The sequence below is a fragment of the Sarcophilus harrisii genome, chromosome 4, assembly GCF_902635505.1.
Source record: "Sarcophilus harrisii chromosome 4, mSarHar1.11, whole genome shotgun sequence".
In the NCBI taxonomy this organism is placed as follows: Eukaryota; Metazoa; Chordata; class Mammalia; order Dasyuromorphia; family Dasyuridae; genus Sarcophilus; species Sarcophilus harrisii.
The window spans coordinates 2,411,283-2,430,298 of record NC_045429.1 but is presented as its reverse complement, the minus strand read 5'-3'; the positions used below and the strand labels follow the sequence as shown (position 1 = coordinate 2,430,298).

The window sequence follows — 19,016 nt, the reverse complement described above, 5'->3', positions numbered from 1 at the left end:
AAGTACCTTATCATCGTTTGCAGTTATCCCCCTGCTATTTCTCTGTCTGATATTTATGTGTACACACTGTGTGCAGTGCACACGCACACATCCATATAAAACACATACAACTGCACTGGGCACACACAGACCTGCACCTGTTGTCCCCATTAGGATGTCATCTCCTTGCCAACAGGGAGGGTTTCCTTCATTGTGCGCGGATTCCCAGAACCTAACTTGATGCCCAGCCCAGCACCTAACTAGGTGCTCAGGAAATAACTGTTGATTATGTTGATAATTAGGAATCGGCACAGTGCCACCTCCAACTTCCTCTTTTGGGGCCAAAAATGGCGGCTTGGCAGATGGATGTGGGAGGAGGAAGGTCTGGGTTCGGATTCTGCCAGGACTAGTCGAGGCACCCGTCTCTAACCTCAGGCTCCGTGTGTAGCTACAGCATCCAGTGAGCGCATTCACTGTGCGGGGATCATGAGCATTATCTAAGGTAACCAGTGTAAGGTGACCCAGAGACCAGTAAGTGCTCAGAGGTGGTCAGCCGTCATCAGCGTCCTGAGACATCCGGGCGACTCCCGAGCGTTTGTCCGGGTGACTCCGATGCGCGCTGCTCACTTCTGATCATCTCAGGCCCTTCCAACATCAGACCCAAAGCGGCACAGGCCCCGTAGGACCCGGTGGGCGCGTGAACGAAGGCAGAGCTGAAGCCATTCAGACCAAAGCTATTCTCTTCACTGAACTGAAGTTTGTTACGGTTCAGAATATGCAAAAATGAATGAGGAGGCGAGCTCCGGCACTCCGAGAGCAGACTTTCCAGCAAAGATGGACAAATTACCCTGTGCTACAGACGCTCCGTGGAATTGCCCCAGTTCTGGGCTATGGTACGATCCAAGGCTTTTGGAAAGAAGTGGGTCACTGGCTGGGCTTTGGATCCCTTTTTTGTCATAGAGATTTATTTTTCAATGAAACCTTTAGAATGATTTAAAAATAACTATTAGGAACTGGGGAACGAACAATGAAATGTTGTCACCTCTAGAGCTTTCTTTGTCCCGCTCCCAGCAGGTCTTGTTTTGTAGAGGGGCCGGGGCTTTCCTGAGTCACCAAGGTTAAGAGTTAAACTTTGCTGCGCTGGGTCAAAACTCAGGCCCCTAGTGAACTTCGGGAACTCCCCCCAAAGGCGGCCTCCATGCCCTCCAGCTCCAGTGGGTAGCGATAGGCCTCTAAAGCTCCCGGGCTCCCTGGCCGATCTATTAGGAACCGGGTCCCGGAATGGATCCAAACCTTCCTTGAACCTATTTATGTTCTCAACCAGGCCCACCTCTGAGGAGGGAATTCAGTTAATAAAAGGAATGCCTTTTTTCTCTTAAAAGTGGGCCTTTTAAGCCCCCCCCCATTCTGTACTAGTTTCCTCAGAGGGGGAAGGGCCCCAGTGATACATGTCCCACCGCCAGACCGCGGGGAAGGGGCCCGGCGCCCCCAGCTGCGGGACACTGCCAGGGCTCCCTGGGGCACAGGAGGGGATGGCAGGCGCCTGCTACAACAGGGGTTTGTTTCCTTCTATTTCTAAGCTAAAGGAAAGGGGGAAATACATTTATTTTCAGTCACTGAAAGTGCAGCCCTCCTTAAGCAGGAAGGAGGAGCTGCTGGAGAATCATCTTAACACGGTTCTGGTTTTTGTCCTCCTAGTTCCTCGAGGCTTTGGCAGAAATGACAAAGCCGGTGGGGGGACTGCAAGACCGCGGGGCCCAGGGGACGGCTCCGAGCTGTTTGCTCCCTCCCAAGGACAAGCGGCACTAGGGACGGTGTTTATGGCTTCCCTGCTTTAGAATGGGGAGGGGAAGACTCTCTCTGGGAAGTTTGGCCTTTTCTTTTTTACCTACAGAGAGAGAGACCCGGCCGGGCTCTGAGATCAGTGTGACCCGGGGCGGCGTGAGCTTCGTTCGCCAGGCCTGGGGTCCGAGTCCTTGCCTTCAGACCACCTTCCGTCTTAAACCATGGTGGGGAAGGGAGGCTCCGCTGTGAGCCCGGTGTCCCGGGGCCTCCTTTTCCTCCCGTGCCAAGGGTTGCGCAGCCCCGGGACCTTCGGCAGCGGGTCAGGGTCCCCGAGGGGGAAGGCCCATACTCACGCATTGTTTGTGTTCCTCTGGCCGCAGAACTGCCCGCGGCTGTCGGTGACGTAGGCCACCTTCTTGGCGTCCCCGTAGGTCCAGGCTGCAGGAGGAGGGGGAGAGGAGCATCAGTGACAGCGGCAGGAGCCGCCTCTCAATGAGAGGCCCCTCCCCCCGGGGAAGCCGGCTGCCCCCCCCCCCCAGGCAGGCCCTGCCCCCCCTCCCCAGCGGGCCGGAACGCTGCCCCCCCCCCCCCCCAGTGGCCCGGCCGCTGCCCCGGACTCTCGTTTGATTTCCCCTGCGTGGCCATTTCTTAATGAAAAGCCCCATGAAAAACGGCCCGATCTATCAGAAACGACGGCGCTCTGGCCCGGGCCCAAACATGAGGTAATGCACTTAGGAATGGCCTTGTGGAAATGGGGGAGGGCAACTCCTCGGGGAGCCTCGCCCTCAGCCGGCTGCAAATGGGACCCTCGGCGGAGAACCAGTGGGCCCCTTGGCCCGCTCGGGGATGCGCGGCCCGAATGGGCACCCGGCTATCCGGGGCTCGGGCTCAGGACACCGGTCCCTCCAGGCGGGCGGGAAGGCCAGGGTTCTGGGTCCCCAGGCCAGCTGGAGTCCCCACGGGCCGCCCGGAAGTCCCCACGGGCCGCCCGGAAGTCCCCACGGGCCGCCGGAGTCCCAGGCCGCCCGGAGTCCCCTGGGTCTCCGGAGTCCCCTCCAGGCCCTCAGGAAGCCCCCGCCGCCCGGAAGTCCCCTCGGGCCGCCCAGGACTAAGGCGGGGTCCGAGCCAGAGCCCAGCCCACAGTCCCTTTGGCCGGATTTGGGTTCTTTGCGGAAGCAGGTGGTGACCCCTCCAGCCTATGAAAGGAGGCCGGCCGTCCCCTCTTTGTTGGCGCCGTCAGTCCCTGCGGCCGCTGCCTCTGGTGATAATTAGGCCGGTTTGAAAGCGAAGGTCTGGGTAATGGTCCCCCAGAGGCTCCTCTCGGCTCTCTCCCCAGGGGCCTATTTAATTTCTCCTGGGGAGGTGAAGGAGTGACGGGGGAAGGGCCCGACTTTACTACTAACATGGCGCCCTGCGCACTCCCCCCCCGCGTTGGGCCAGGCGCGGTTGCTAGCGGGCCAGAAAGGGGCACTGGGAGCCGCGAGGGCCCAGGAGCCGCGAGTTCGGCCCTTTCCGGTGGCTGGAGGACCCGCCTCGTGCTCCGCCTCGCGCCTCTGGGAAAGGAGGCCCCGGCCCTTCCAGAGCCGATGGCGGGGGTTGAGGACGGCTGCGCCACCGCGCGGCCTCAGCGTTCCACGACCCTGATTTCCGGTCTCGCTGCGCACAGACTGAGGGGCCGCTCGGCCCGGTGACCCGAGCCCGCCCTCAGGGACCCCTGGGCCGGTACCGGCAGCCCGGAAATGGCCCAGCGGCGCCCGAACCACCTTCACGGCCGTGACCCATCACCCGAACTGCCTCAGTGCCGCCTCCGGGAAAGAAGCGGGGAAGCCTTTTGTGGGCCGTGGTGCCGGGCGGGGGCGGGGCTGAGGGAGCGGGACCCATCAGCGCAGGGATCTCCTCCTCCTCCGGCGCAGGTCGGCGTCCCCCGACTCGGCCCCGCGGGCTCAGGGCCCGGACCCCGCGGCGGAGCCTCGTCCCGCAGGGCCCCGGCGCTGCCGCCCGGCAGAAACGAGCTTTCTGAGGGCGGAGCTTCCGCCTCCCGAGGGCTCCCCTGGGGCTGAGCACGGAATTCAGTGGCCGAGTCCTCGTGTCTGACAGATGGAGAAGGAAGGCGGTCGTCCGAGTCCCAGCCGGGCGAGAGCCGACCCCGAGGAGCGGCTTCCTGGGCCGGCCCCCAGCCCGGTTCTCCCTGAGGGGATCAGGCGCCCCGAGGGCCCCGCCGCCAACCCCGCTCCCAAGTCCCGCGAGAACGGACTCCTCCTCCCCCTCTCATCCCTTTTGTGACCCCCCCTAGACTGAGGCTGAAACCCTGCCTGACAGAGCGCTCCCCGTCCTCCAACAGCGGTGCTCCAGGCTCCCAGGACTGAGACTGAAACCCTGCCTGGCAGAGTGCTCCCCGTCCCCAAGCAGCGGTGCTCCCGGGGCGGAGGTGCTCCCGGCTCCCGGGCCTCGGCCCTGATTGGGCCCCATACAAATCAGTACAAAGGGCGCAGGTTCCCAGAGGAGCAGGTCCGACAAGGGGGGGCCATCGTGTAGCTGACAAAGCTGAGCCCGGCGGGAGTTGGCTTCTCAAAGTCCCGGAGACTGTGGCGCTCCCACAAGACTCCCCCGAAGCCGGCGGCGAGTCCGAGCGCCCCGGTCACACAGGGTCCCACGCAGCTACGCTGTCAGGGCGGCGGGGAGGAGCCTCTGCTCCCCCAGACAGGGAGGGAGCCCAGGAGCCAGGGCAGCCCAGGAGCCAGAGGGCGGGGCGCAGGCAGGCCTTTGTCCAGGCCTCCCCCCCCGCAGGCCCAGGGGCTCGGGGCCAGTTTTCTGCAGCCCTGGGCGCAGGCCGAGCCGGGGACGCCCCGAAGGCCCGGGCCAAGGCCGGCTCCTCCCCCCCCAGGCCCTCCCGAGCCCCACAGCCCCCCCGTGCGGCTCCCTGGCCTGCGGCGCCAGCTCCGCTTCTGGGGTACGGGGGGGGGGGGGCGGGGACCGTGTCATCTCCCTCTTTGCAGGGTCCGGCAGGCGCTTCATGGAAAGCGCGGCTTCCTCCGGTTCCGGGCAGGCCCCCAGCAGGCACCCAGCCCTGACAGCCTCCCCTGCGAGGCCGGAGGCCCGGGCCGGAGGCCGTGTTGGGCTCCAACAAGCCGCGGGGCCGCCTCCTTCCCGCAGGTACGTGGCCAGAAGTCCGGGCAGCGGAGCGCCCTGGGGAGTCCCGGGGCCAGAGGCCCGCCAGGGACTCGGGAGGAAGCAGAGCCCTTGCCTCGGGCCATGTTGGCCCGGCCCAGCCCCATCTCAGAAGGACCCTGGCTGATCTGGGATCAGAGCTGAGAGGAGCCACCTGACCACACTCGGGGAGTCTGCGCCCCAGAGGAAAGCCCTCCCGGGAAACTGAGGCCGCCTCTAGAAGCGCCGTCCCACACACAGCTGCGCAAGGCTCAGGCCCATTGGCTCTCCGTCCAGCTGCAATCTTTCCGTCTAGACAGGGAACAGACTTGGTGCTTTGTGGCCCGTCAGGGCCCCCAGATCCCCCGTGGCGGCTTCGGGGTGAAGCCTGAACTTGGGATCAAAAGACCGAGCTCAGATGTGACGTTCAGATAGTTCCCGCCTGCCTCAGTCTTTGCACCTGTGAAATGAACGTGAGGATCGTTGCTGCGAGGATAAAGTGGGACTTTGCACACTGTGAGGATCCCGTGAAGGAGAGCTGTTGCTTCTATTTGTTTGGCCAGAGGACAGACTCTGGAAGGCCTGGGGACAAAACCTGGCTCAGACTCTGCCTCGCTCTGCGAGCCCCAGTTTCCTCATCCAAAAGTCAGCAATAATAGCACCTGCCTCAGGGTTCTTGGGAGGAACAAAGGAGATTACCTAAAGGAGTCCATATAAGTGTGAACTGTTGCTGCTATTATTGCTATTGCTATGGCTTCGAAATTAGGAGCAACCAGCAACCTGAAGCCCGAGAAGATCGATCCCACCTTGTCCAAGGACCTCTTCATTTGGGCCACTTCCCTTAGGAAGAAGTCCCAGAGGCTTGCTCCCCTCGCCCAGGGCCTCGGTCCCACCGTCCGTAATGAAACACCTCTTGGTCCAGACCAAGACTAGCACTAGTCTCGTGTATTGGGAAGAAGGCTCTCCAAAGTCGTGATTCCAGGAAATGTCATAATTCCTTCCACATCTCTGGCAGTGTGCAGTGAGAATTCGAAAGATGCGAATTCATCGGGTGTCCCAGCTGGGATCCGACTGAGTGCTTCCGATAGAGGCTCACAGACCGACAGCAGCCTTTGCCCTGGATCCTTCCTGGGCAGGGCCCTGCTCCCTCACTGGGCTTCCGATCCAGTGCCCACCGGACTGCAGCCCCATCCCAAGCCCATACTCGTGGCATTGTCCTCCAAGCCGGACTTGCCAGTCCAGGGAATGGCCCTGTCCCAGAATTTCTTCCCCCATCCCTCCTAGGAAAGGAGCCCGGAGGAAGGAGGAAGCAGAGGGCTTCCTGCTCTTGCCATAGAAAGGCTGCAGAAAGCAGACAGACAAGCTGCTGTTTCATCACCCAACTGAGGGAGGAGAACTCGCCTAAGAATAAGCAGCAAGTAGCTTAATGAAAGGGCAGAGGTGATACCTGCAAATCCCAAGGCTTTGAAAGGCAGCCAAAGGCAGAGCCCCTACTCAGGAAAGCCCAGCAGAAGTGGATGACTAACTGGGTCCACATCATGAATCAATGAGTCCCAGAGAGTCTGACTAGGAAAAGGATTTTAAGAAGAAAGGCTTGTGTTTTCTTGTTAGCTATTTCAACACATTTTCTGAATGTTGCCCAAGAATTATCATTGTAGTTAGATGGAGCAATGAGTGGATTATCCTTGAAGTTTGAAAGAACTGAGTTTGAACTCTTCCCATCTCTGTGACCCTGAGCAAATCCCTTAAATTCTCTCAACCTCAGTTTCTTCATCTGTAAAAGAGAGTTAATAATAGGTCCTATTTCACAGGGTTCTAATGAGGATCGAGAGAGAGAATACACGCCAAGGGTATTGCCAGCATAAGATGCTGTATAATGCTAGCATCCTTATCATCATATTATTGTATTTGAGACATTTTCTCTGATTTCCATAACCTCTCAAACCTCTCAAAAAAAAAACCACAAATTACATCCCCCAAATACAGCAATTTCAGCTGTCTCTGGTCCAAGACAAATGGATCCAAAAGAAGGTAAAAAAAACAATCATTCCTGCTCACACAGCAACCATCCCTTCTGTGAATAAAAAAGAATAAACCAAAGGAAAACAATCCCACACTTAGTGAGACAGAGGACCCTGTGGAATTGGAGGAAAACACAGAACCGCAACATGGAGTTCCAGATTGGCTTAAAAGAACAATGGGAATTAGAAAAGCAGAATTTTTGTCCTGCCCACAAAAATTATGGACAGAATCGAAAAAGTGACAATGGGCCAAAGAAAGAAAAGAGAACAAGAGATCATAAATTCAAATATGAAGAAGGGAAGGACAATCTAGAAAAAGAAAAGCAAAAAATAAGACCATTGAAAGAAAATCTGTTCACTATGCAAGCCAGGCGTACAGATCTCAAAGCCAGGAAGGCAGACAACGTGAGGTCTCTCAGAAGAACTTGACAAGCCAGACAACTTGAGAGATGGTGATAGATTTGTCACACACACACACACACACACACACACGCACACAAATACACACACAGTTATTGTGATGTTTCCTCATTTGTCATATGTCTGCTGCTCCTCTCCAATCCATCTCCACAAATGCCACATCAATTCCAGCAGGTTCATCCCTCTCCCCCCTCTATTCTTCTGTGGCTTTCAGTGCTCTAGAAGAAGACAAAATTCCCAGAGCCTGATCTTGAAAGCTCCTGCAGCCTGTTTCCCAACTGCCTCCCAGTCCACTTCATGTTACCCACCACCTTTCATGCATTCAGCTGATTCTGGCCAAGCCAGATTTTTAACTATTAATTAGATCTCGCTTCCTGTCTTTGTAAAGTTCTTCCCCTCCCCCTTAGATACATATATACAGACCTTCTTTCTCTTTTGATTTCTTGATCTTGAAAACCCTGGGACAGTTAGGTAGTGAATGGGAAGAGCACAGACACTCTAGTAAACCTGACTCTGAGTAAACCACTTCACTCTGCCTCAGTTTCCTCATTTGTAAAATGATCTGGAGAAGGAAATGGCAACCACTCCAACATCTTTGCCATCAAAACTCCATGAGCTGACAAAGAGTTGGATTCAACAATAACAAGAAGGTAATAATAATAATAAAAGAGCTGGTCAACAAACTAAGAATTTTGAGGGAGAAGCCATCAGTCACTTCCATCTCAGGGAATAAGGGAACACCCAAGAGAGGAGGTGCTATTTGGTTGGACTCTGAACAAGGGGTCAGATTTTGATAATGAAATAGGGGAAGCAAGCAGAAGGGGAAACATGAGCAAAGTTATAAAGACCAGTGAGCGTAAGTGCAGGGATGACTAAAAGCCCAGCTGTCCTGGAAAAGAGTGCACAAGAAGGTCGAGAACGTGATGAGGGTGGAAAAGGTAGTTTGGAGCAGAATACCACAGAATATTCTGTACTTATGGCTTTGTGTGGATGCTAAAACCTAATAGCAATAATAGTATTCTAATAAGTAGGGCTACTATTATTATAATAACAATAAATAGCATTTATAGGATGCTTTAATATTTGCAAAATGCTTTTCAAATATGATCTCATTTGATCCTCATAGCAACCCTGGAAAGTAAGTACTATTATTATCTCCATTTTACAAAGGAGGAAACTAAAAGGGGTTGCATTTAGAGCACTGGAGTGACTTGAGTTGACCCTTGATGGAAATTGGATTTCTGAAAGATGAAAGTGGGGAGGGAGTGCTTTCCAGAATGGGGGAGAGCCAGAACAAAGGCATGAAAATGGAATAAAGAGGACTGTGTCATGGAAACAGTAAGTAGGAGAGTTTGGCTGTATAATAGAAAGCATAATGGGAAGTAGGAGAGTTTGGCTGTATAATAGAAAGCATAATGGGTAAGAAGACTGGAAAAGATTTTTTGGATATAGTTAAATACATCCAAGAGGTAATGGGGAATCACTGCAGTTTATTGAGTAGGGGAGTAAAATGGTTAGATCTGAGTTTTAAGAAATTTACTTTAGCAGATGATGGCAAGGCTGGATTGCACAGAGTAGAGATGAAGCAGAAAGATCATTTAAGAGGCTTTTGTAATAATCCAGATGAGAGTGACTGAAGACCTGAGTGAAGAGGATGTCTGTGGGAGTGTAGAGAGGAGTCATGGAGGAGGCTGTGGGACAGATGTTATGGAGGTAGAAATGACAAGATTTAGCAAATAATTGGCTTTGTGAAAGGAGGCCCCAGAGGATGAGAACTTAGATGATTAGAAGATGTTGGGAACGTCAAGAGATATGAGAAATTCAATAGAAGAATGGATTTGGGGGGGAGAAGCAAGAAGTGAAGGATAATTTAAGGGGATCAGATAATGAATATATATATATGTATGTGTGTATGTACATATGTATATATATACATGTATATATGCAGGATGCTTTTTGAAGTTGAACATGCCTAATCGGCATTTTCTCATTGCTTTCTTAAGTCTATATAATCAATAGAACAACAAATCAAGACCTGACTTCTAATCTGCTGAGTTCTGAGGTAGGAAGGCTCACACTGGTAACTTTATAATTATATCAAGAGACAGTGAGAGCTGCCCTAAGCACACCCTGGACTAATGTGCTAGTCTAAGAACTTGGGGAGAGACAGTGAATAGAGAGAGCCCTATTTTACAGATAAGGAAACTGAAGTCCAGACAGAGAAGTGATGTACACAAAGTCAGCTGGGAAGTACATAGTAAAGTTAGTATTTGAAGGCCATTTCCTTCTTTCCCAATCTTATTCTCTCTGCTCCTCCCTCCCTACTGCAAACCTCTTCCACCTTGTTTGGGCCAGTCACCATGTCAGGCGATTTTCTCCACTCTAGCCCAGGGTTTTCCCATGGCCCTCCTGTCTCTTGGCTACTTGAAAAAAGATGATGGAAGACCAGAGAATCATTGGCATGAGGCCAGTAGGGACCATCAAAGGCTGCCAGAGTGAATGGCCTATCCAGGGTCAAGCCAGCTTCCTTCAGCTGTTTCACCCTCCCTCCTGAGAGCAATGGGCTGGGGAGGGGTCCAATTACCTGCCACTGAGGAAGTAACTTTGATGACAGCTCACATTTATACTACAACTAGTTCCCATGACCTTGACTTTGATAAAAAGGAAAATCCTTTATAAGACAGCAAGTATGAATATTGCTATAATCATTTTATTGAGGAGGAAAGTATCTCGAGCTCTCTTGGATTTTTGGCTATCCAGTCTCTTGTTTTGGAAATCAGCCCAACGTGGGACCCCTTAGCCTGGTCGGAACTCCTCCATGTTCTTCCTATGAAGTTTTGTTTTACTCCTGGGTCTTTCTGCCATCTTTTCTAGTTAAATCAACAAACATTTATTAAGCACCTCTGATGGGCCGGGCACTGTCCTAAGTGCTTTTCGAGGCCATGATTTGGACACATCTATGCCATGGGTCATTCACATTAACAAGACTCCATCTGCTTTCTCACAGTGATTGCAGAGTAATGGAATCCTTCCCCAGTTTCAAATAAATGTAACATGTCCAATGCATATACAATCCTGTCTAGACACAAGTAAAGGTAATTTCTTCATATGAGAACTCATAGATTTCCCTATTTACCAGCACCATGAGACCCTGTCCTCAACAAGCACCCAAAGCTGTCTTGATAAAGTTCAATCCACCAAGCATTTATTGAATGCCTTTTGCATGCAAGGCCTTGTTCTTTTCAGAAGTGTTGGGTTATAAAGAATACAAAGATAAAAGTCTCAGCACTCAAGAATCTTAAATTCAAAGAGAAACAATTCTCATGGAGGGGAGGAGACAAGAACTTCACAGAATCTGAGGGACCAGAGTTGGCAAGGACTTTGTTCATCATCTCATTCAGATTTACTTTACAAATTGGGAACCACGGAGAGGTCACATGATTTTATAACGCAGATAGAGCTTGAATTCAGATCTCCAGACTCCAAATATCCTGTATCCCAATGTCCAGGCCAGATGGTTATCCAGAGGGATTCTGAAGTTTCCCCACAACGAGGACTCCAAGATCTCCTTTGTAAACTTCTAAATAAAATCTATACCCAATGATGACTCTCTCTTATCGAAATAAAATCTTTCTTCTCATTGTTTAAACTCATTTCTTCTTATTTAAGAGCAGCAGATTAGCACCCTGATTTCTTTGCCCTTCCTCACTGTTGAAGGCACTGATTAGGTAATCTCTCTTTTCTCCAGATGAAATCAAAATCACTTTACCTCATCATTTTTCTTTGTTTGAAACTCCTGACTGCCATTTTCTAAGCCTTTAAGAAATGTAATTTCTCTTCATTGGACTCTCTCCAATTTCTACCCATCCATCTTCTTATGTGGAATTTCAAACTAGCCCCAGTACTTTATCGCCGGCCATAATAATTCTCAAAAAGATGTTGGACAGAGCCTCCCACTATCTTATCCCAAATGTTAAATGCTCAAACTTCCTACTCTTTGATTATATTTCTCTGGTCTCTCCCATTTAAGACTATATTTGTCCATTCAAATTATTTTCAACATTTAGGAGAAAGGATAACAGAGAATATAGACTGAGATCTGGAGGATCTCATCCAAACCCCTCTTGCTACAGATCAAGAGACGGACCACAGGGAGACAAAGGGATTTGCCCCATGATGTAGACAGCATGTGTCAGAGTTCTCCCCCATATCCTCTGACCCCAAGCAGCTCTGAGAAGGGGGCCATGGCCCTCACCGTTCCTCCAAAGGGCAGGCTGAGGAATTCTAGCTGAATCTGGGCTTGCTGAATATCTGTGCTTCCCCTCACTTTTAGTTTCAAAAACCCAACCTCATTTATTTGATACCCATTTATCAATGTTTGTAAGTAACTGCTAAACTGTCATAGCCTTCTTTAATATCTGATTATCTGAGCATGGTGATTTCTCTCAGTTCACAGCAAGATTAATTAACAAAACTCTGGTGAGTCTTCTGGCTGGGCTGCTCTCTGCCTTCCAGAGTGAGTTGAACTCGTCTAAATTCTTGTCCTAAAACTTTAGAATTTGCAGAGAAATCAGCTTCTTCCTATCATGAATGTTCTTGTCATGCACGAAATAAACAAACTGCGGATTAAATGAGTGCTTTAGTGGGAATCTGAATAGGCAGACAGGTCAGCAGGCAGAGAAGGGCCAGGGAAAGCCCTCTGGAAGATGGGAGGGTCCACAACAGAAGAGTCTTCAGCAGAAGCCCCCAGGGAAAGCATCCCATGAAACAGGAGCAAAGTGAGGTGAAGATCTAATGCTCAGGATGGGGAAGGTGCTAAGAGGAGCACAGTCAGGGACAGCAGGAAAGAGATGGGAGACTGGGACCGAGGGAGGGAGCGGGGCAGCCCAACAGGACAAGCCATGTTCTCTGTGGCCTCCACGCTGTCCCAGGGGAATGAGGCAATTCCCAGCCTGTTGGGTGGGTCCCCTGCAGAAAACTGAGGAAGGGGGATAAAAACAAGGGATAATGTGTATCCGGGCTATGATCCGTACGTGTCCCCATCCTTCAGAGTCTCAAAATCTTTTCATTAAGCCTCGTAATGGGTTTTAGGACTCTGCCAAACATGTAAAACCAACTTTGTCTCTGGCTTTGTTTAATATAGTTCTTGATATATTCCCTCCTTCCCTCCCTCCCCTTGATTCACAGGCCGAATTCATGTCCACTTCCAGGCCATCTACAAACCACACAGCCTGCACTCGGGCCGTAATTCCCTTCTCCCCTACTTCTGCGACTTGGGGCTGGAGGTCCCCATCTGGGAGGTGGGAGCTGGGCCCACCTTGCCCAGAACCGGACTCCCCACTGTTTCTTAGCTGTCTATACACCTTCCCTCTCTTCCAGCTCCCTTTATTCGTTTTCTTCCCCATTAGAACGCAACAAGCTCCTTGAGGGCAGGCTCTGCATTTCTTGCCTTTGTTTGCTGAGCACTCCCCAGCATAGCTCCCCTGGGCCTGGCACATAGTAAGCCTGTAGTAACTCTATTTACCCATCCACCTGGTGGAGAACCTTTCAGTATTTCACATGTATTACCTCCTTTGATCCTCACAACAGTTGTATGGGAGAGGTTCTCCCAGTAGCGTCATTCTGATTTTATCCCCAGCCGCAACACTGTCGCCTGGAAGCCAGTGTTCTAGCTTCCAAAATGGGTGCTCCATTCACCGTACCATCTGAGATGAGCTTGCTGAGCTCTGAGGAGCCCTTAATTTTCTTTATTTTTGAAGGCCATTTGGCAGAGAAAACAGACTCTCTGGTCACAGAGGAACTGGATTCAAATCCCTCCATTGCTATTTCCTCCCTATGTGACCTTGGTCAATAAGTAACCTCTGTTCCATCGGGCCTATATCTATCCCTTAGTCCCTGCATCAGCTCCTTATCCTCTCTGAATCTCAGTTTACCCATCTGTGAAATGGGGAGAGTGGACCACATGGCCCCCTAAGGTCTCTTTCCAGTTCTCAATTTTATGAAATCCTCCAATGAATTGTTCTGTGTCTCTGAATCTTCTTGTCCTCCAGAAAACAAATCTTTCTGAAAGCAAAGATTTCTCTTCTCTCTTGGGATTGAAGAGTCGCCTCCTTTCTCTTGGGCTCTCCATAACACTAGGATCCAACTAAGGGATAAAGCAGAGGGCGTGTGCCCACCTGGCATCTGCTGAAAGAAGCTGGCTCGCAGCCCCTGGTCCTCCGCCCCTGGTCCTCCCCTTTCAGTCTCACGGGACGGAGCCCCTGAAGGGAAAGAATGGCAGCATCCAAGGGAGCCGTGGGCCGGGCTTCCGCCAAAGCAGGCAGACGCGAGGGGCGAGGCCGGGCCCTCCTGACCCGCAGAGCTTTACCCCGAGTCAGCCTCGGCCGAGGAAGGGGCAGCGCAGGCGGCTGGTCCCTCTGGCCGTGATTCCCGCAGCCGTTTCTGAGACTGTGCGGTTACTTCCGTCCCTTAGTTCCCGGCGTTACGGACGCTGCTGCGCGGCAGATACTCGCTGGCGGGCCCGCTCTCGGGCCTAACGGAGCCGAGGGGGCGGAGGAGAAAAGGTACAAAACGGACCCTTCACCTCCAGAAAGGCCTGCCCGGGGCCCAGCGCAGAGCGGCCGGGCGTCACTGAGGAGCACCGGGCCCCTCTCCTCGGCCGGTCCCTCTCCTCGGCCGGTCCCTCTCCTCGGCCGGTCCCTCTCCTCCGTCCCCCGCTCTCCCTGGAAGGCTTCATCACCGGCGCGGGGCCCGGAGGGCGTTCCAGGGCATCCCGGGGGGCGCGTCTGGGGAGTCAGACTCAGCCCCACAAGTTCCGACTCCGGGACGGGTGATTCCGTGGCTGCAGGTCATGAGCCCACCACAGACCCCACACCCTTCCTCGTGGGGCTCACCTGGGCGTGACCCCCTCGGAATCTGGACAGACCGCAAGGCCCGTCCCTGCCCTCGGGACCAGGTGGCGATAGTTTCAGTTCCTGCAAATGGCAGCAGGAGCAGGGTGGGGGCGGGGAGGGTCACCCTCAGACCCCAGTGGCAGCGGGAGCAGGGTGGGGGCGGGGAGGGTCACCCTCAGACCCCAGTGGCAGCGGGAGCAGGGTGGGGGCGGGGAGGGTCACCCTCAGTCCCCAGCGTGCCATTGACTGTTTCGGCACGCTTCGGCCTCCCAGACTGGCTAAGGAGCCGCAGGCGGACCCCGCCCCGGAGCGGGTGTGCTCGCTCTTAGTTCCCAGGAAGTTCCCTGTCCCCGGCACCATCAGCGGCAGGGTTTGGGCTGAGCCGGGGCAGCCGGCCCGGCCAGGAGAGCGTCAGCCTGTCAGCTCGGGCGTCCCTCGCGCCTCGGCAGGGAGATGCCATGCGGGCTCCCGGAGGGCGCCCGGACAGCCCCGGCCTCCTTGGGCGCGTCACCGCTGGCCCGACACGGCCTCGGAGACCCCTGGAGATGCTCCCATCAGGAGACTGCTTACAGGGACAGCCGCGGGCGGGGCCCCGAGAAGCCTCCCTCCCGGGCGCCCCCGGACCTCCCAGAGTTCGGCCCCCACAGAAGGAGACACAGGGGACATGCCGTCCCTCCCCCCGTCCCCGGGGCCCCTCTGCCCCTGGGCCCGGGGCCTTGCCGGAGGCCTTTGCCAAGGCAACAGCCAGAGGAAAGGCGCCCCGGCACCAGCGCCCTCGGACAGAAGCGGGGACACCGAGGCTGGAAGGGCGGGAGCCCTGTCTGGGGCCAGGGCAGAAGTCGGGGCCTGACCGAGGCCGCGGGGCCGGACACACACATCTCTCCGTGCGCACCCACACACCTGTGCGGCGGCTCCCCGCGTCTCCGTGCAGGTAACCGCGTGTGCGTAAGTGTTTCTCAGCATCTCCGCAGAACCTGCGCGTGACGGTGACAGTGCGGGACGTCCGTGCGCTCCTGTGCGAGGTCTGTGCTCAGACACGTTCGTGTGCACAGAACGTGCGCGTGGGCATCACTTACAGGCTTATGGAGAAGGAAGCTACAGGCGCCCGTGTCTCCGTACGCATAACGTGCGCCTGGCACCGACACATTGATCGCTGTACAATGTGTGCGCTTGGGTGTTTACATACATGTCCGCGCTGCACACACACTCGGCGTGCAGGTGTCTGCAGGTGTGTAACGCGTGTGGGGGTGGGCACCTCTGCAGTCATACATGAGACCCGGGCCCTCTCCGGAGCCGCCTCTCGCGGTCAGGACCAGGCCGGCCGCCGGGAGCAGGAGATCACGCCCCGCGACCCCTCCGCCCTCTGGCTGCTTCCCCTGCCCCGAAGCCGGCGGTGCACTGAGGGGCTCCCGCCCAGGCTGCCCAGGGTCCCCCCCCCAGAACTGCCGCCATCTTCCTGCTTCTGGGGAGTTTCTCTCTCGGGGGAGCTTCCCTTCCGGCCACACCATCCCCTGGCCTGCTCTGGCTTGTTTTAGTTCGCAGGGAAGGGTCTGAGGCTCAGGGAGCGCCACGGCCCCGGCGGGACCAGCGCCTCCCTCCCCAGTCACAACTTCTCGGAGCCTGGGCGGCTGCTGGCCAGGCCGTCTCCCGTTCACTCCGAGAGCCCGGGCTCCCCTGGGAAAGTCCTGGTCACGGACTGGGAGGGCTTGGAGGGGGCGCCGCTCCCCCCCTGCCCCGACTTACCCAGAAGCCCTAAGAGAACATAGCCGAAGATGACCACGGTGAAGAAGAGACAGCACAGGACATCCGTACAGCTCCTAGGAACAGACAGAGGGAAGAGGTGAAGGGAGGAAGGCCGGGTCCGCTGCCCGCCTCCCCCTGCCCGTGCCCCCCACGGTCCCGCTCCCTCCCGGGGACCCCTCAGCAGCTCTGCCGCTGGCTCCTGGAGGGCGGCCTCTGCCCCCGGCTCTCTCTGTGTCCCCTGCACTTGGCCCATCCCTGGCACAAAGCGGGCACCCAGGAACACTTGCTGACTGATGGAGCTCCCGGGTCCCTGGGGCTGGACCCAAGGTCCCCGGGAGAGCCTGACTCCAGCCCCAGTGGAGCAGCCGGAGGTGATAAGCCTGACGCTTTACTAGCCACCAGCCCCTTGGGGACGCCTCAGATAAGCTGATGCCTCAGTAGCTCTTTACAAATATGCTCTTGTTTAAGCCCATAATGACCTTGGGAAGTAGACACAATGTAACCTCATTGTGTGGACAAGGGGGCCCAGGCTCCCAAAGCTCCTCAGCTCTGGAGCCCGATGGGAACTCGGGGTCTTCTCGCCCCCGGGGCACCCCCTGCTTGTGCACATGGATATTCCCACATTAATGGGACGGGGACAGTGGGAGGGGTGTCCCAAAGGCTCCCGGGACATCAGCTCCTCAAGGACGTGAGTATTCAGCCTTCTTTCTATCTCTGCTGCTCCGGGAAGCGGTGAATAGAGGGGCTTTTAGAGTTGGGGAGACCCCGGTTTGTGCTTTGTGGCTGACTCCATCCTGACCACGTGGCATCAGTCTCCATGGCCATGAAATGAGGGGGTGGGAGGAAATAGATGCTCCCTCCTTGTAAGCTCCACATCTACTGAAGTAACTTCAGACTTGTTTGAAATTGTGCTTTGAAGTGCTTCCTTTCCCTTACTTCCCTCTAATAACCTTTGTTTTCCTGGTTCTCAGAGACATGACAAGGATGGAACAGCAAGGACTTGGCTTAGGTTGTCGACCCAGTGCTGCTCTTCCTTTCACAACGCAAACAAATGAGCTTGTCACCAAGTTCACAAGAATAAGGGATTAAAATAGGAAGTTGGGGCAGGTAACACTTTTACCTGGTTCCTTGGTTGATGTGTTGACAAATTCTACTCAATTTGTTTTGGGTTTTTTTTTTTTTGCTCCTCTTTAAAAAATAGTTTTTATTACAAACAAAACTAATGCAGACAAGATTAGAAGGGAAGCAATAAACTGGGAAAACATTTTTACAGTCAAAGGTTCTGATAAAGGCCTCATTTCCAACATATATAGAGAATTGACCCTAATTTGTAAAAAACCAAGCCATTCTCCAATTGATAGTCAAAGGATATGAACAGACAATTCTCAGACGAAGAAATTGAAACTATTTCTAGCCATATGAAAAGATGCTCGTAGTCATTATTAATCAAGGAAATGCAAATTAAGACAGTTCTGAGATACCACTACACACCTGTCAGACTGGCTAGAATGACAGGGAAAGATAATGCAGAATGCTGGAGGGGATGTGGGAAAACTGAGACAGTATCAACATATCTAAAACACTTACCAACTTTAGGATATAAATGCCAGTGACAACAATGGTGATGGTGATGGGGCTCTGGGTGATGGTGTACGCCCTCCCCCTTCTGGTAGATGCCGCGTGAATGTTTCTTTAGCTCCCCCACCCTCCCACCTCCTTGTACCACGCAAGGTGCCAGAATGACTACTGACATCTCTGATGGTCCTACCAAGGAAAGGGGTCATTTAAAAATAAGGAATATATTCCTCTGAAAACGTCATCTGAAAAGTCCACACCCATGACCCTTCAGGGTTTGATCCCTCTCAGGGGATCAGGAATGAGAGTCTGGATGAAGGCAGAAGCTCACTTTTTTGTACCCTGAAATGGAGGGTCAGAGGAAATCAAGGTTCCCAGCAGTTCAAGGAAGGGCTCAGGACGATTCCTCCAGCCCTTCCCCCCACAAACCACAGAGACTCAGCCCAGACTGCGCAGGATTGTGTAACACAGGAGATGCTGGCCAAGGACCACCCATCACGGGCTGCCCACCTCAAAGGCAGATCTAGGAGCCGAATCGCAGTAGCTCCCAAAGACCATGAGATGCACAAATTTAGAACCGTCTCCCCTCCAAATGTTCAGGTGGATTATTTGTGTCCGATGTGTGGTAGGACTTTGGAGTTTGGATCCACCTGAGCAGCCACAGCTGGACGCATGGGACCTTGACTCCCAACATGGTGATGACACTTTGCTCCTCTTCCAAAATGAGGATATTAACCAGCCAACGAACGAACCCATAATGAATGTGGGGGGGGGGGGAGAGACACTGCACAGTGAAAAGGTTCCCAGCCAGTAAAGAAGTGCCGGGAGCCAAGAGAAGAGCCCAGGAAAGGGCCCCATCTCAAGCCCTCATCACAGTAGCTGGGACATGGTAAGCACTTAATGGATTTCTCTTGGTGTCTCTCTCTTTGTCTCTCTGTCTCTGTCTTTGTTTCCATCTCTGTGTCTCTCTCTATGTGTCTCTTTCTCTCAGTGTCTCTTTCTCTGTCTCCATCCCCATCTCTATCTCTCTTCCATTTCTCTTAACTCCATCTCTCCCCCCTCTCTTTCTTTCCTTCTTTTTCTCTCTTTCTTTCTCTCTGTTTCTTTTTTCTCTCTCCATCTGTCTCTCTCTGTCTCTCTTTCTCTTTCTTCCATTTCTTTCTGTTTTTTTCTTTTCATCCTTTTCTTTACCCCATTATAAAAATCAATTAGCACACAGTCTAACATTAAACATAAAAAAGTCCTCGTGGGATACTGAATAGCAGTAAAACCGCAAGGACCCTTTCTCTCTGATTACACTGAACATAAAGATGAAAAACGTGAAAAAAATAGGCAGGGAAGGGGGATACTTTCTTCCTGTCTCTCGGCTGAGCATAGCCGGGGCCAAGCCGCCTTGGGTGCAAGGAAAACAGCAGCTGGTTCACCCTGAGCCTGACACACCGAATTCAGAATA

At 53.6% G+C, this 19,016-nt stretch overlaps 1 protein-coding gene across 1 annotated transcript in view; it reads right to left on the bottom strand.

Annotated features, from left to right (window-relative positions):
• Positions 1-19,016, bottom strand: part of SLC44A5 (solute carrier family 44 member 5) — a 232,846-nt gene that overhangs the window by 82,372 nt on the left and 131,458 nt on the right. Inside the window, exons 6-7 of the mRNA XM_031967936.1 lie at positions 15,989-16,062; positions 2,118-2,202 (exon numbers count right to left, since the gene is read on the bottom strand). Coding sequence (XP_031823796.1) covers positions 2,118-2,202; positions 15,989-16,062 — 159 coding nt within the window. The remainder of the gene's footprint in view (positions 1-2,117; positions 2,203-15,988; positions 16,063-19,016) is intronic.